Source organism: Suricata suricatta, chromosome 3 (assembly GCF_006229205.1).
Source record: "Suricata suricatta isolate VVHF042 chromosome 3, meerkat_22Aug2017_6uvM2_HiC, whole genome shotgun sequence".
NCBI lineage: Eukaryota > Metazoa > Chordata > Mammalia > Carnivora > Herpestidae > Suricata > Suricata suricatta.
This window is the reverse complement of record NC_043702.1, coordinates 173,643,700-173,659,280: the sequence shown is the minus strand read 5'-3', so window position 1 is coordinate 173,659,280 and position 15,581 is coordinate 173,643,700. Positions and strand designations below refer to the sequence as shown.

Genomic DNA, 15,581 nt, shown 5'->3' with positions numbered 1-15,581 from the left:
GGAGGCTGCACCTGGCGGCGGCTCCCCGCGCAGCGGGCCGTCCGGACGTTGCGCAGCGCTCAGTGCGGCTGGGGCGCGGGGCTGTCCGCGGACCGGGTCTGGGGTGTCGAAGCAGCCTTCCGGAGATCAGACAGGAGCCCAAGCTCTGCCTCCTGGAGGCGGGGGGCGGGGCGGCTAGCTGCGGAGGATCCCTCGTTGGGCACCCTTACCACCTTGTCCCCTTTCCAGGGGGAACTAGCCCCCCACCGTTCCAGGTCAGACCAGGCAGCGCCGGCTTTTCCCTCTGGAGCTGGGAGTCGAGCCAGGATAGGTGGAGGTGGGGAGGAGCGCAGCCCCCGACGTGGTGGGGCGCTCTTGGCCTTGCCCCCCACTCCTTGATTTGGATGTAGAAAAGGAGACCCCTGACTTCTCTGTCCCCATCCTGACCCCCTTTCCACCCTGTCCCCTACCTGGGGCGGAGAGCCAGGGTGCTTGTTGGGACTCCTCCTTTCAGGGCCCCAAACTGGCAGAAAGTTCCAGCATTCTGCAGTACTCTGATGTCCTGCAGTACTTGGTTACAAAACACAGAGTACTCCTTAGCAGCTGGTGACCCCATGGGAGTACTCGGTAGAAGTACCTGGAGGTACTGAAGCATCACACGGTGATGACTGGAAAATACTTGAATATCCTTTGTGGCTGGTGGGACCAACAAGACTTCTAGAAGAGGGGAGGAACTGCTAGAAAAACCCGCCTCCTGAGGCCCAGGGCTTAGAGGGTGGGTGAGGGACGCTGGCCTCAGGCAGCGCCAGGTTGGAAGGCGTCCGAGGAGGGACCGGTCACTGGAAGCTGCTTGAGGAGCCTGTGATGATTGGCAGTGAGTTACTCCGGCATCTTGTGGTAATTAACGGGAAGGTCCTCGGTCTCTCTCTTTAACGGCCCTAGGGAGACGGGTGGAGAGAAGATGATGGCCTTGTCTTGGTCTGGGCCTAGGTCTCTGCGTGATGGGAGGGGCGTGGGGCCCAGACTGCCACCGCTGGTCCGGTGCCCTCTGTCTACCCTGTGCCTGCAAATCCGGGCCCAGGCTCCTGAGTGTTCCCTCTCACCCCAGTTCCCTTCCAGGCCCCAAGTGGGTGCAGTGCTGGGGGGGGGTGGGGCAGCGGCCTGACCCCCAGCCTTGGCTTGCATGCCCCCTCCTCCTCCCTCACCCGCAGAGCTAACGAGGAGATAATGGACTCGAAAAGACAGATTGATTATGAATCCACTCGAATGAGGCAGCGTTGAGTGTGAGCCACCACCCTCCCTCTATAACCCCTGTGAGCAGGGGCCACCGGGCTCCCACGGTCACTGGAGATTGTCCCCCAGCCCTCAGAGGCCCCGGGACCTGACACCTGGCTGTCCCGCTGGGGCCCAGGCTGAGGAGGGGTCCGTCACCCTGGCGCGGCCCAGTTCTTGTAAGCTGGGGAAAGTGAGAGGGCAGAGGAGGAGTTCTGAGAACAGGCAGTGAGTCAGGGGCCCCTGGCAGGTGTGGGGGCATGGGGGGCACCCTGGCGTGCCCCTGCAGGGCAGCTAAGTCCTCAGGAACTCCGGATCCAGAGGCTGGGCCGGCCCGGTGGCGGCGCCCCCTCCCCACATGCGTGGCCTTCTGTCCCCGCTCCCTATCTGGCTTTCTCTGGCGCTCTGTCCTTATCTGTCTCTCTGTCTGCCTGTCCTTATCTGTCTTTCTCCTTGCCTGTCTCTCTCTCTCTGCTCGTCTCTTCCTGTTTGTTTTTTCCTTTTCAGTGTCTCTGTTTCCCTCTTTGTTTTTCTGCCCCCCCCCCAGCCTTCCCATCACTATCTCGCCATGGGAGCCAGCCAGTCCCTGCCTCTCCTCCACCCTCCACCCTGTCTGCGTCCTCCCGTGGCCCCCTCTCCTTTCTTGGGTCCCTGCTGGGGCAGGAGGGGCTCAAGGGGTCCTTGACCAACAGCTTTGTGCCTCTTGCTCGCTCTGTGGAAAGACGGGGGGCGGGGGGGGGGCATTGCTGCCTGAGTAGGGAGGGGCTGCGGCTGTGAGGGGCAGAGGGTGTGCGCGCACTCCCGCTGCAGTGTGGGTCAGCCCAGATGGCGAAGGTGTGCTGGGGAGTGCACATTTGCATGACCACAGGGCTTCCTCCTCATGGGGGGGAGGGGAGGTGGGGGGGCGGCGGGGTGGGGGACCTGGCGCAGGCCCTTGGAAGCAAGTGCTTCTGGGTGACCCCCCACCTCTGAGCATGTGCGGGACCAGCCCTGTGCATGAAAGCAGAACACCGAGCTGAGAATGGGCTTCTGTGGGTTTATGAGTGTGAGTACACCTGTGCACACGAGAGGTATGTGAGCACACGTATCCACGGGTGAGGCTGTGGGCGTGCTGACGTGCACAAGAGGGTGTACAATGTGCGTTGGGGAGGTGTGTCTCCGTGCCCACGTGTGTGCATGACTGAGTGTGCATGCACGGGGGTGTGAGAACACGCACCGCGTGTGGATGAGTGTGAGGTGTGTCTCTGCATGTGTGTGTGTGCACGTACACGTGTGTGACAGGTCTCCGTGTGCCCGAGGGCGTATGTGTGCACGCACGTGTGGCTCTGAGGGGGCAGGCGGCTGCGTGTAGGACTGAGCGCTGAGCCCCTGTGACCCCACCCCCTCTCCCCACAGCTACATCGAGAACCAGGAGCAGCTGCAGCGTCTGGAGCCCGACGACCTGAGGGACCTGGGGGAGCTGAGAGGCCTGTGAGGGGCTGTGGGTGTGGGCGCGGGCGCGGGTGCGGGCACAGGTAGAGGTGTGGGTAGGGGTGTAGGTATGGGTGCGGGTGCAGGTGGGGGCGTGGGTGTGGGTGCAGGTAGGGGTGTGAGTGCGAGTGCGGGCGTGGACACTGGTGCAGGTGTGGGTGCAGGTGCGGGCGTGGGCTCAGGACTCAGCACAGGCTGGGTGTTCGGACTCCCTGAAGCTGGAGGAGACCAGAAAGCCCAGGAGGAGGCTGTGCGGGGCCCGGGGGCTGGGGCTGAGGTCCCGGCGCTGACCCTGCTGGCCTCCCCCCAGCACCATCGTGAAGAGTGGACTCCGCTCCGTGGCACGGGACGCCTTCCATTTCACTCCTCGGCTCAGTCACCTGTGAGTGGCGGGGGTGGGCACCGGGAGCGAGGGGGGGGGCCCGGACTGGGTGACTGGGCTTGTGGCCCCGCCCCTCGTTCTGAAGAAGGCCCAAGCTGGTCGGGCGGGGTCTCCCCCGTTCTCCTGGGGCTCCTCCTCACCTGCTCCAGGGATGTGGGGACCCCTCAGCTCCCATCTCACAAGGTCCTCGTGATCCCTGCCCCGCGCTTAACCTATAGGACCCGTCGTCTCTTAGGTGCCTGCCCCATTCTGCCTGGCGCTCAGGTCCGCACCGGTGCCAGGGCGCAAGGGGGGGAGCCTCTGGGGTAGCCCGGGAGCGGTGGGGGGATCAGATCTGCCGCTGGCCACCCTGCCTGCTCCCGGGAGTCACAGCTGCCCCTTCCGTGGAGGGAGACGCGGGGCAGCCGTGGGCAGGAGACACCCTTGGGGTTCCTGGCAGCCCCCGACTGGCCTTCTGAGGTCGGGAGCTCAGCCCCTCCTTCCTCCCCGGGCAGCAGAGAGTTGGCCCCGTGGTGGGCCTGCCATTCATGGACTTGAGCAGGGTACTGTCAAGTCTGCTCTGCCCCGTGGTTTTGCAACGAGAAAAAGGTGATGTGGGGCATCTGGAGGGCTCAGTCGGCCAAGTTCTGCTCAGGAACTCTGGCTCAGGTTCGTGAATTCAAGCCCTACATCAGGCTCTCTGCTGTCAGCATGGAGCCTGCTTCGGATCCTCTGTCTCCCTCTCTCTCTGCCCCTCCCCCACCCCTCTCTGTCTCACACACACACACACACACACACACACACACACACACACACACGATGTTCCGTCCCTGGCTACATACTGGGGCTTAGGTTAAAAACGCGTACCCAGTGACACCTCACGATATGTAACGTCAGTGAATCTTCACAATATCAATGTGCCGAGAGACCATGTCATCGCCAACTTATTTTGAGAGAGGGAAAGCATGAGTGGGGGAAGGGCAGAGAGCGGGGAGAGAGAGAATCCCAAGCAGGCTCCACACCGCCAGCGCTGAGCCTGGACTCGGAGCGCGAACTCACCAACCATGAGATCATCCTGAGCTGAAGTTGGATGCTTAACCCACTGAGCCCTGCAGGCGCTTCTAATGTTTCTTTATTTTGAGGGGAGGGGGGAGGGGGCGGAGGGGTGGGAGAGGATCCCAAGCAGCCCCCCTGCCAGCAGCGCAGAGCCCGACACAGGGCTCCGTGATGAACTGTGGGATCCTGCCTGCGCGGAAGCCAGAGCCTGCGGCCCAGCAGGCCGAGCCCCCCAGGCGCCCAGGGCAGGCCCCGCAGGGTCAGCCTGGGGTAAGGGAGGACCGGGGCTCCTGACCCGGCTCACTGTGCCGCCAGCAGCGGGCACCCCTCGGGGCTCGCTCCTCTATGTCTCCATCTAGGGGCCCAGGGCCCCTGAGGAGGGGGAGGAGCGGGGTGGGGGAGCCGAGGAAGGGCTCTGAGATCCTGGTCACCCTCCCCCCCCCTTCCTGCTGCCCGTCCGGCTCGGGCTCTCGGGCAGCGGAGCACAGATGGAGCCCCTTCCACCAGCTGGGGCCTCAGCTCTTTGCCAGCTGGGGCCGGGGGTGGGGGAGAGAGAGCTGCGGCTCCCTGGGACCCCTCCCTGGGGCCTGGGGGGGGTTAAGTGGGGTTAACCCTTGCTGTCCCAGGGAGGAGAGGAGGACTCCTCGAGCTTAACCTGTCCTGACCCCGGTGCCCCCACGGATGGTTCTAGTTGTGGGGAGGGGTGCGGAGGGGCAGCCAGACGGCAGCGGCAGCTTCCTGTGGCTCCCGCGCCCCATCAGAGCGGGGCTGGGGGGGGCGGCTGCGGCTCAAGGCGGCTGTCTCTGCCTCACCTCCCATAGGAATCTCTCCTTCAACGCTTTGGAATCTCTCTCCTGGAAAACCGTCCAGGGCCTGCCGCTGCAGGAGCTGTGAGTGCGGGCCTTCCGGGGGCTGGGGTGGTGGTGCGTGTGTGGGCGTGTGCACACTCGTAGCTCTGCGTGAAGGTGTGTCACTGTGTGTGTCCAGCTTCGGAGCACGCTCTTTGGGGACTGCGTGTTTGGCAGCGAGCTGAGACCTGAGACAGGGACTCCCCTGACCGCACATGACCATGACCCCTGAGGTCTGGGGGCTGGGGGCAGGCGCCGTCCTCTGGACCAGTGCCTACACGCGCCAGCACCCTGGGCGTGGGGTGGCTGGGCAGCAGAGGCCCTTGTGTGGTTGGCACCTGAGGCCTCTGGGTCACCCTAGTGCCCTTCCCTCTTTGTTATCCTGCTCAGAGTCCTTGCCCGGCCTGCCATCCTGGGGACCCCGCTGGGGCAGGGGAATTGCACGGAGCCCACAGCCGGCCCCCTGACTTTCTGGATTCAATTCCTTGTAATAATGTCTTGTTCCTGGGTCCCCTGAGAGGAGGGGCCTCTCCTCTGTCCCCCTCCCTTCCCTGTTGACATCCCCGCCTCCGTGCTGACCGCGCCCCCTCTCACTGGGACCTTCGTCCTGTCCTGTCCTCTGTGGCTCCTCCAGCCGACCCTGCCCCGCCCTGACTCTCTTGGTGTCCCCCGTGCCCACAGGGTCCTGTCGGGGAACCCTCTGCGCTGCTCTTGCGCCCTGCACTGGCTGCTGCTCTGGGAGGACGAGGGGCTGGGCGGAGTGCGGGCACAGAAGCTGCAGTGCCCCGGGCAGGGGCCCCTGGCCCTCCTGTCCAATGCCAGCTGCGGTAGGTGCTGGAGGTGCGGTGAGGGGCTGAGATGGGGGTGCCTGCTGGGGGAGCGAGCACTGAGACGGGACTGGGAGCCGGCCTTGGCAAAGCTGGGGCGCTGGAGGTGGGAGGCATCGCCAGGAGGGGCTCAGGACCACTGAGGAGGGTGAAGGAGGAGGCACGGCCCCGGGGGAGGGCCCCGAGGCCACTCCCTGCTCTAACGCCCCCTGGTCATTCTGGGCCACCAGACGTGCCCGTGCTGAAGGTCCAGATGCCCAATGCCTCGGTGGACGTGGGGGACGATGTGTGGCTGCAATGCCAGGTGCAGGGGCGAGGCCTGGAGAAAGCCGGCTGGATCCTCACGGAGGTGGAGGAGTTGGCCACGGTGACGGTGAGCAGCCCCCCCCCCACTCGTCCTCCCCCCCTCCCCAGAGAGGCTTGGAGAGGCCACGGGGGACAAAGACAGGAAAGGAGAGGCAGGGAGTGAGGAGACAGAGCGTGAGGGATGACAGTTCTGGCTTAGCCCCCAGGGTTCAGGCTCGTCCAGCCCAGCCAGGACCCCAGCCTCTCCTGGGGCCACCCGGAGCTAGGCCCCTCGCTGGCTGCAACAGAGAAGGGCCCTCAACCCACAGACCATCCGTCCCGTCTACCTGCCCTCTAGAGAAGGAGACAGGGCCGGGGAGAGAGCAGGTGTGGTCCTGGCACCCAGGGGAGTCCTCAGGATCCTTCCAGTCTTTTCCTGGAGATTCTGGAAACAGCATCCTCTTGGGTGGGTGATGACCAGATCAGGAAAGAAGGCACAGGTCTGGTCCGGCTTTCTCACTAACTAATTTTTGGACTGACTTGTGGAAAAGTCCCTACCTCTGCCTGCCCTTTGGTTTTCTTATCTGTCAACGGGGGAGGTGGGCACGATGGCCTTTGGTGTCCTCTGGGCACTCCCTGGTGGCTATCTCTGCCCTGCAGATGCGTTTTTGGGCATCTTCCCACGCCTCGCCCTCCGTCCTCAGGCTGATGATGGGCAGCCGAGGGTGGCCATGGTGGACTCAGGCCTTGTTGATAAGACCTCCAAAAATCCAGCCCCACAAGGAGAGTCACCCAGGGTCCTCCCCTCGGAGGAGCCGGGCCAGTGTGTTCAGTGTGGGGGGCCCTCGCCTTGGGAGGGAGCCCTCGCCCACTGTGGCTGGAGGCCCCTGGAACAATCCTGGAAGAGGAACCAGCAGAGGAGGCGACCCAGACCCGGTGGTCGGGGAGGTCACTAGCCACTGTGTGGTTCCTTGCCTCCCGGAGAGCACAGCCCCTGAGAGGGAGCGATGGAAAGGGAACGAGGCAGAGACAGGAGGTTGGCCGTGACCATCCGTGGAGCGACCTTTGCTCAACGGTTTTGGGAAATTCCAGGGTTTTGCTTTTTCTCTTTAGGAGACTTACACGTTTGCTACCACTTCTGTTTTCTGGAAACTTCCTATAGAAAAGCTATCCCCAACTGGGCTAAATAGAGAGCAAGGGGGTGCTGGTCACCCTCAGGAGACTGGAGGATGGCGGCTCAATGGGAAAAGTTAGCGGGATGCCATATGCCCAGAGTGATCTGGGGGAGAGGGGACAGCGAAGAGAAGCTGGCGGGGGGACATCCCCCCCAGGAGGCGGGAACCCGGGGCTTGCGGTCTCTTCCGGACTCTTCCGGCTTCCACTCTAGTGGACACCCAGGGACACCTTGCCTCCTCCCACATGTATCCAAAGGATCCCACATTTATGAAATTTCCAGATAAGCGAGTTTCATCCACTGCCTCATGTAGCTTCATCATTTTATGAAAATAGCTTTCTAAAATGTCAAAAGATCATTTCGCCTACCTCTCGAGCTCACAAAACAAGAAAACCATGGCTCGGCGAGATAAGAATTGTCCTAAGGTCACGGAACTGGCACGTTTCCACAGTTTCTTAAGAGGAAAATCTGAGGCTGATTCAATCTCTCGATGATTCAGTGGAGCTGCTGCGCCTCTAACTTCACTCTCTGTGTTCGTCTGCCAGAGGGGGCGGGGCCGTGCTGCTGCTGTCCCTGTGCCTGCCGCCTGTCATCGGTGCCATCTCTGTCTCTGGTCTTCCTCGGGCCGGGACCGTTAGAACTGCGTGTAAAACAAACACGAGCAGGTGGCGGGCCCCCAGCTGGGTATTCCGATGGGTCGTGTCTGTTTGGTACTTGGGGTGCTCGGCATCTATGTCGCCGCCCAGAGGGTGGTTTTGGTTTAGGGTATCCTCTGCCTATTTGGAGGTTACCGGTCCTGGTCTAGATTTTTAGGACCATTAAATCAGCGATCCTGGAGACAGTGTGCAGACAAGCCCTAAAGGAGGGGGAGTCCTCTGCTAAATCCTCTCCTGTGCCTCTTTCCTTCCCCCGCCCCTCCCCTTACCCTTTCTTTCTTTACCATCTGGAGCCACAGGGGATCCCCAAAGTCCTCAGCTCCCGCCCCTGCCCCCACATTGAAGCCCACTGGCACTCTTCCTGATATCCCCCTCTCTTCCCTGACCCAGCAATCGGGGACTCTGCCGTTACTGGGGCTGACCCTGGCCAATGTCACCAGTGACCTCAACCGGAAGAATGTGACGTGCTGGGCGGAGAATGATGTGGGCCGGGCTGAAGTCTCTGTGCAGGTCAACGTGTCCTGTGAGTCCCGACGACTCCCCTGCCCCCAAGTCACCTTCTTCCCTGAGAAGAGGCTGGGGGGGGGTGGGGGTGGAGGAAGGCTGGGGTTTGTGTCTCCACAGCTGCTCCTGCCCAGCTGTTTCCAGATTCCCATGAAAACCTGATCCTGGGGGAGGTCAAGGCCGGGGGGATGGAGATGGATTTCTTTTTGGCCCCCTGCCCAGGTCTCGCTACCTGAGGCCCTTGGCGCCGCTGCCCGGCTGTTGGCGCTGCTCTGCTGGGTCACGGCACCGCCTGACCCTTCCTGGCACTCTTGTCGCACATCCTAGTCTTCAGAGGACAAATTCCCCTCTCGAGTTCTGTAGGCTCGCTGCCTAATTTCTCGAGGCCTGCCAACATGTTACTTTAAATCCTGTGCGTTATATAGTTCTTTAATTGTGACTTATAGTATAGATTTGTGCACAAAACCTAGACACTTTATTTTTTATCTAAAAATTTTTTAAGTTTTTATTTATTCTTGAGAGAGAAACAGAGAGAGAGAGAGAGCAGGGGAGGGGCAGGGAGAGGGAGAGAACCCCAGGCGGGCTCCGCACTGTCAGCACCGAGCCCGATGCCAGAGCTCGAGCCTGCAAACCGTGAGATCGTGACCTGAGCCAAAACCAGGAGTCGGACGCTTAACCGACTGAGCCCCCCGGGCGCCCCACACTGGACGCTTGGAACAGTAATTACCCTTCAGCTCTTCAGAAAACCCTCCCTTCTCTCCCCATCCTCCTCCTCCGCCTTATCTTGACTTGTGTGCTCTGCGTGTCCTTGCTCCTAAAAACAATTCGACACACGTACGCATGCCTGTCCCTGCGCCTTACACACACACAATCACACTGCCGGTGAGACTGTGCGACTAGTTTCTTCTGCTCGGCGGCACATTTGCAGGTTCGTCGGCGTCAGTGGGCGTGGCTGTGGCCCGTCCCCCGAGGAGGGGGACCCGCGGCCCCACACGTCTGTGTTTGTTATGAAGAGGCTTTTGCTTTTTTTAAGGTTGGGTCTATTTCAAACCCATATCTGTTTTCAAAAAGCTTTTTAGCTAGATATTATTTTTTTGCTTGTTTGATGTGCAGGCCCTCTCCCGATCTGCTTAAGCTTGATTGCATTTAATCTTCCCGGATCCCTTATCCAAGACGCGGCCTGCCTAGTTTCCGCAGCCGGGCACCCTGCTTCGCCAGGGCTGTCGCTTACTCACGGCCACCACTCAAGTGCTTTAAGCCTCTGAGTTTATACACCTGCTGCCGGGTTTCTTTAAGAGTTACTGTCATCTTTTTCCAAAATGTGCCTCCTGGGGAATTTGTCAGGGCTGCCGCCCCTCCCCCAGCGCCGCCCCCCTTCCCGCCCGGGGCCCTGACTGCCCGCCCCGTCTGTGGCCCGCAGTCCCGGCCAGCGTGCAGCTGCACGCCGCTGTCGAGCTGCACCACTGGTGCATCCCCTTCTCGGTGGACGGGCAGCCGGCGCCCTCCCTGCGCTGGCTCTTCAACGGCTCGGTGCTCAACGAGACCAGCTTCATCTTCACCGAGTTCCTGGAGCCCGCGGCCAACGAGACGGTGCGCCACGGCTGCCTGCGCCTCAACCAGCCCACCCACGTCAACAACGGCAACTACACGCTGCTGGCCGCCAACCCATCGGGCCGGGCCTCCGCCTCCGTCCTGGCGGCCTTCATGGACAACCCGTTCGAGTTCAACCCCGAGGACCCCATCCCCGGTGCGAGGCCCGCCCCGAGGCCCGCCCCCACACCCCGGGCACCCCCTGGGTTCACATCCGGGTGTCCAGGGAGGGCCTGGCCCACACACCACCGTGATCCCGACCGCAGCCCTGGGCAGAAAGGAGCCTGGAGTTCTGGCGTCCTGCTCCGGGCCCGCCCCCCGCCCAGCCCCAGGAGCCCCCAACCCCTAAGCTCGTCCGCTCCCTTGGGCTGGCGGAAAAGAGGGCCCTGCTCCAGGGCGCCCGTGGCCCGGCTAGCAGAGGCCCATGTGCCTGTTCTCGGCAAGGTCCAGCAGGGTCCCCCCCATCCCACCCTGCCCCGGGAAGGAACGAGTCTGGGGGACGGGGCGGGGGGGGACTCACTGCTCCCCACCCTGTGTCTGACCGCTTTCTCTCCTCCTCCCATGGCAGTCTCCTTCTCGCCAGTGGGTGAGTAGCTCAGGCAGGAAGGCAGGTTCCGCCTGGTCTGAAGTCGAGACTGGGGCAAGGGGACACTGACCCGATTCCCCCACGGGGCGGGGGCTGGGCGTTGGTGCAGGAGGCACCCAGTGCGCCAAGGCCCGCTTGGTGTCCCCGCAGACTCGAACAGCACGTCCGGAGACCCAGTGGAGAAAAAGGACGAAACCCCTTTTGGGGTGAGTGTGGGGCAGGAAGCTTGGGACCCGGAGTCCAGGCTAGCGGCTCGTCTGCAGGTCCTTTCTGGTCACAGCATGGGGACCACGCCCGTGTGGCCTGAGCTCCTCTGTCGGCCACCCACACAGCCACGGCCTGGGGTGCTGGGGGAGGGGGGGCAGGTCTGGCAGGGCCTGGCTCCAGCCCCCCCCCCGCCCCTGCCCCGCACAGGCCAGAGAAGCCCGGTGCCTTGGGGGAGCTCTGAGGCTCTAGGAGACGTCCAGGTTTGTCCCCTCCCCCCAGGTCTCAGTGGCCGTGGGCCTGGCTGTCTTTGCCTGCCTCCTCCTCTCTGCCTTCTTCCTTGTGCTCAACAAATGTGGACGGAGGAACAAGTTTGGGATCAACCGTGAGTGGGGGCACCGTCTCGGGGCTGCCCGTCAGTCTGTCTGTCCCGCTGGCTCTTCCTGACGCTGTCCTCTGTGTGGGGGGCGGCGCACAGGTAGAGTGCTTGGGGGTGCGTCGGGGTGCCCAGGCGCCTGGCTGCGGGGCTCGTGAGTGTGAGCGAGTGTGTCGGGGCTGGGGCAGAGGCAGCAGCTGCTAATTGGTGGCTGGACTGGAGTCAAACACTAAGTGGGTCTGGGAGGTCTGAGCCCTGCAGGGGGTGGCAGGGGGGCTCTCTGGTGGCCCGCGGGGCCTGGGGTTGGACAGGAGCCAGACGGAGGCCACGCTGCCTCCCCTTCTGCCCGCCCCCGACTGCTGCCTCCGTCCTCCGTCCCTCCCCTGCAAGTCGTGAGGTGGGGACCAAGGAGGGCGCGTGCCGGGACCCCTCCCCACAGCTGCTTCTCTTCCCCAGGCGCAGCTGTGCTGGCTCCAGAGGACGGACTGGCCATGTCCCTGCACTTCATGACATTAGGTGGCAGCTCCTTGTCCCCCACTGAGGGCAAAGGCTCCGGGCTGCAAGGCCACATCATTGAGAACCCCCAGTACTTCAGCGATGCCTGTGAGGGGCTCCCCTGGGTCCGGGTGGGGGTGAGCCTGGGTGCGTGTGTGTGTAAACCCCCGTATCACCCCCTCTGCCCTCCTGGGGCCTGAAGGAGGCTTCCCTCCCACCCGTCTCTACCCCTCCACCCCTGTCCACACCACCTCATGTGGCTTGGTGAGCCCGCGAAGGCTCACTGTCAGCCCCCAGTCACCCCCTTGGCTGGCGCCCTTGGCGCCCACACGGGCCTGCCCGCTGGTCCTGTGGGGGCCCCGCCCCTCCTCCCAGAGGCTGGGGGTCCTGGGCGTGACCCTGTGAGCCTCTCCGCAGGCGTCCATCACATCAAGCGCAGGGACATCGTGCTCAAGTGGGAGCTGGGCGAAGGCGCCTTTGGGAAGGTCTTCCTGGCTGAGTGCCACAACCTGCTGCCCGAGCAGGACAAGATGCTGGTGGCGGTCAAGGTAAGACCCTGTCAGTGACGGGACGGACCGCTGGCTGGCGCCGCAGCCCCCGGAGCACCGTCATCCCCCCCGACCGTGAGCTCAGGCCAGCGGGCGGGTTTGGGCCAGGGTGCAGGCCTGGGTGCGGGCCGGGGAGTGGGGCCGGGGACGGGGTGCGCTCAGTCCCACCCCGCCCTGCGGTCCAGGCGCTGAAGGAGGCGTCGGAGAGCGCCCGGCAGGACTTCCAGCGGGAGGCGCAGCTGCTGACCGTGCTCCAGCACCGGCACATCGTGCGCTTCTTCGGGGTCTGCACGGAGGGCCGCCCGCTGCTCATGGTCTTCGAGTACATGCGCCACGGCGACCTCAACCGCTTCCTCCGGTACGAGGGCCTCCCACCCCTGGCGCCGAGCCCCCTTCCCTACGTGCGCATCTCAGAACCTAGGGGGGTGACGCCTCTGCAGAGGCGTAGCGGGAAGGCTCTTCTCCTGACCGTGGGGCGCTCCAGGGCAGCTGTGTGAATGCGGGGGTAGCCGCGCAGAGGACAGGGTGGCGGCAGGCAGGAAGGCGGAGCTGTGCCTCTGGAGAGGTGGCTTTGCCGAGAGTGTATGCATTTGCGAGTGGGGGAGGGGCGCGTGGGGTGGCGCGTGGCGGCGGGGAGGGGCGCGTGGGCGAGGGGCCCGTGGGGTGGCACGTGGCGGCGGGGAGGGGCGCGTGGGGGCGTGGGGAAGCGGGGCCCACAGGAGGTGGGGTCTAGAGAGTTACAGCAACAGTAGCAAAGGTCGTCGCTTGTCAGGCCCGGCTCCAGGCTCCGAGTTCTGTGCTCGGCGCTGGGGCCGCGGTGCCTGTGCGCATCTGTATGGTAACATAAATAGACTTGAATCCTCATACGCTCCAAGAGTATATGGCAATTTACACTTGAAGAAAGTTACGAAAAATGCATTGCTTTTGCTTTGGACAGAACAACTCTGATGCATTTACTAATTTGTGCGATGATTTTAATAACTTCAAGAACGGTGCCCATTTCACAGAGGAGGCTTAAGTGACTTGCCCAAGGGCGAGCAGGTGGTCAATGGCCCAGGGGGGGTGTATGACCCCAGGTGAGCCCTGACTGTGATGGCCACATGTTCCTTTTGCTGAGTCCTTCTTGGGTGTGAGTCCCCCCTTCCTCCGGATGGAGCAGTGTCAGGTGTGAGGCAGGTAGGGGAGGGCCAGGGCTGGATGGGCTGGGACCTAGTAGCTTTCCTCTCTGACCTCAGTTTCCCCGCCAGCAAGCGGGACAAGGGGGGGCGGTGGTTGTGGATAAGAAAGCATGATGTGGCCATCCAGTGACTAGTGGAGATTTGGTCTCCAGACACCCCTTTGGGAGGGGGGGTCATTCAGAGTCTGTGGACAGAATTCAGCTACAGAGGCCTCTGGGTCAAAGCTGATTCCGTGGAGGAGGAGCCTGTGGGGAGCAGGAGGGAGGACCGGACATTGAGTGGGGATGGATGGACTCAGCGGAACTGGAGTCTACAGGAAGGCCTTCCCCTTACTCACCCCCAGGGGGGTGGGGTCATGGCCGAGGGTCTGCGGTGCAGGCCAGGGACCTGCTGCCTTCGGGGAGCCCCGGCTGTGGGAGAAGCGGTTCTCACTGCTGGATGGAGCATGGAGAACCAGAGGAGGGCACCGTGGACGCTGCTCAATGAGTCTGGAAGCAGTCTCCTAGGAGGGCCACCTGTTCCTTCTCACCCCAGGGCCTTTGCCTTTACCATTCCCTCTGCCTGGCATGTCGGGTCTCCTCCCAGCCACTTCCCCCACCTCTGTCTCTGACCCTTTTGAATGGCTTAGTCACCTCTTTAACCTCAAGGTCTGGGTCCCACTTTAAATGTCTCTTCTTCCAAGAAGTCTTCCCTGACTTCTTCCTCCCCAGCCTGGGTGCCCAGCCGGTGCCCCTCACACTGCACCGCTGTGTCCCTGCTCTCCACCTCCGCGCTGGTGCTTGGTCCACTGGTGTGTAACAAGCTTTGGAAGGAATGAGGAAATAAACGATGAGGAGAAAGCTGGCCAGGAGAGGGGGCAGTGGTGACAACGCCATCCACTCAGGCAGGGGTTCCACAGGGGTCACAGCAGAGCCATCAGGGCCTGATCTGGAGCGGTGGCGGGCGGACTGTGTGGGAGGCAGGGGGCATCCGGGAAACTTCAGGAAGGAAGCAGGACCTCACGGGGGGCTGGATATTGAGGGCAAAGGTGAGAGAGGCAGGGGGACCCCCAGGTTTCAGGGGCGGAGCCTGGGGAGGGAGGGTCCCTTCACGGAGGAAGGGGCAGACTTGGCGAAAGATGTTAAGCATCTACAGGACTGAGTGGGAGGCGCCCAGGGGCAGGTGGGTGCTGGGCTCAGAGTTCAAGGGGGCCACCCGGGGGGTGGGGCATGGGCAGGGGAAAGTGTGGGCAGCTAGAGGCTTCTGAGGTGGCCCCAGCCCAGGCCCCCAAGACACCTGCCTTCCTCCATTCTCCCGGCACCGCCCATGCTCCCCAGGCTCCCGGCCTCTGCCTCCTGGGGGCTCTGTCCCCCCAGCCCGCCCCTCTGCCTTGCTCTCTGGCAGGTCCCACGGGCCCGACGCCAAGTTGCTGGCTGGCAGGGAGGACGTGGCGCCGGGCCCCCTGGGGCTGGCGCAGCTGCTGGCCGTGGCTACCCAGGTGGCCGCCGGGATGTCGTACCTGGCAGGTCTGCACTTCGTGCATCGGGACCTGGCCACACGCAACTGTCTGGTGGGCCAGGGACTAGTGGTCAAGATCGGCGACTTCGGCATGAGCAGGGACATCTACAGCACCGACTATTACCGCGTAAGCGCATCGGGTCCCAGTCCGGGGCCGCGCACGCACTGTGACCGCTGGGCAGTGTGGGGCTCTGGACTAGAACCCCCTCTTCCCTCCTGGCTCTCCGCTCCCCCGACGGAGGGAGGAGGCCCCGTCGGGTTTTCCCTCTAAGGCGGGTCCAGAGCCACTTCCAGGGGTGGGAGCGGCGGGGGCGGACCCCCAGTGACACGGCGCGGCCCGCAGGTGGGGGGCCGCACCATGCTGCCCATCCGCTGGATGCCGCCCGAGAGCATCCTCTACCGCAAGTTCACCACCGAGAGCGACGTGTGGAGCTTCGGCGTGGTGCTCTGGGAGATCTTCACCTACGGCAAGCAGCCCTGGTACCAGCTCTCCAACCCCGAGGTCAGCCCCGACCGCCGCGCCCCTGCCGTGTCTCCTGCCGTGTCTCCTGCCCCTCCAGTCCCCTCCTGCCCCGCCCACAGCCCTCCTGCCCCGCTCACAGCCCTCCTGCCCCGCCCACAGTCCTCCCGCCCCTCCCCTTCTGCCCCTCCAGTCCCCTCCTGCCCCGCCTGCCG

At 63.5% G+C, this 15,581-nt stretch overlaps 1 protein-coding gene across 2 annotated transcripts in view; it reads left to right on the top strand.

Annotated features, from left to right (window-relative positions):
* NTRK1 (neurotrophic receptor tyrosine kinase 1) overlaps positions 1–15,581 on the top strand; it is an 18,974-nt gene that overhangs the window by 1,876 nt on the left and 1,517 nt on the right. The window contains exons 2-16 of one of the 2 annotated variants that reach the window (XM_029935945.1): positions 2,647–2,721; positions 3,032–3,103; positions 4,960–5,028; positions 5,668–5,813; positions 6,044–6,186; positions 8,319–8,451; positions 9,853–10,179; positions 10,591–10,608; positions 10,759–10,814; positions 11,095–11,197; positions 11,645–11,791; positions 12,101–12,231; positions 12,417–12,589; positions 14,793–15,033; positions 15,250–15,408. In XM_029935945.1, the coding sequence (XP_029791805.1) occupies positions 2,647–2,721; positions 3,032–3,103; positions 4,960–5,028; positions 5,668–5,813; positions 6,044–6,186; positions 8,319–8,451; positions 9,853–10,179; positions 10,591–10,608; positions 10,759–10,814; positions 11,095–11,197; positions 11,645–11,791; positions 12,101–12,231; positions 12,417–12,589; positions 14,793–15,033; positions 15,250–15,408 (1,993 nt within the window). The remainder of the gene's footprint in view (positions 1–2,646; positions 2,722–3,031; positions 3,104–4,959; positions 5,029–5,667; positions 5,814–6,043; positions 6,187–8,318; positions 8,452–9,852; positions 10,180–10,590; positions 10,609–10,758; positions 10,815–11,094; positions 11,198–11,644; positions 11,792–12,100; positions 12,232–12,416; positions 12,590–14,792; positions 15,034–15,249; positions 15,409–15,581) is intronic. The other variant, XM_029935946.1, reaches the window with a different exon arrangement.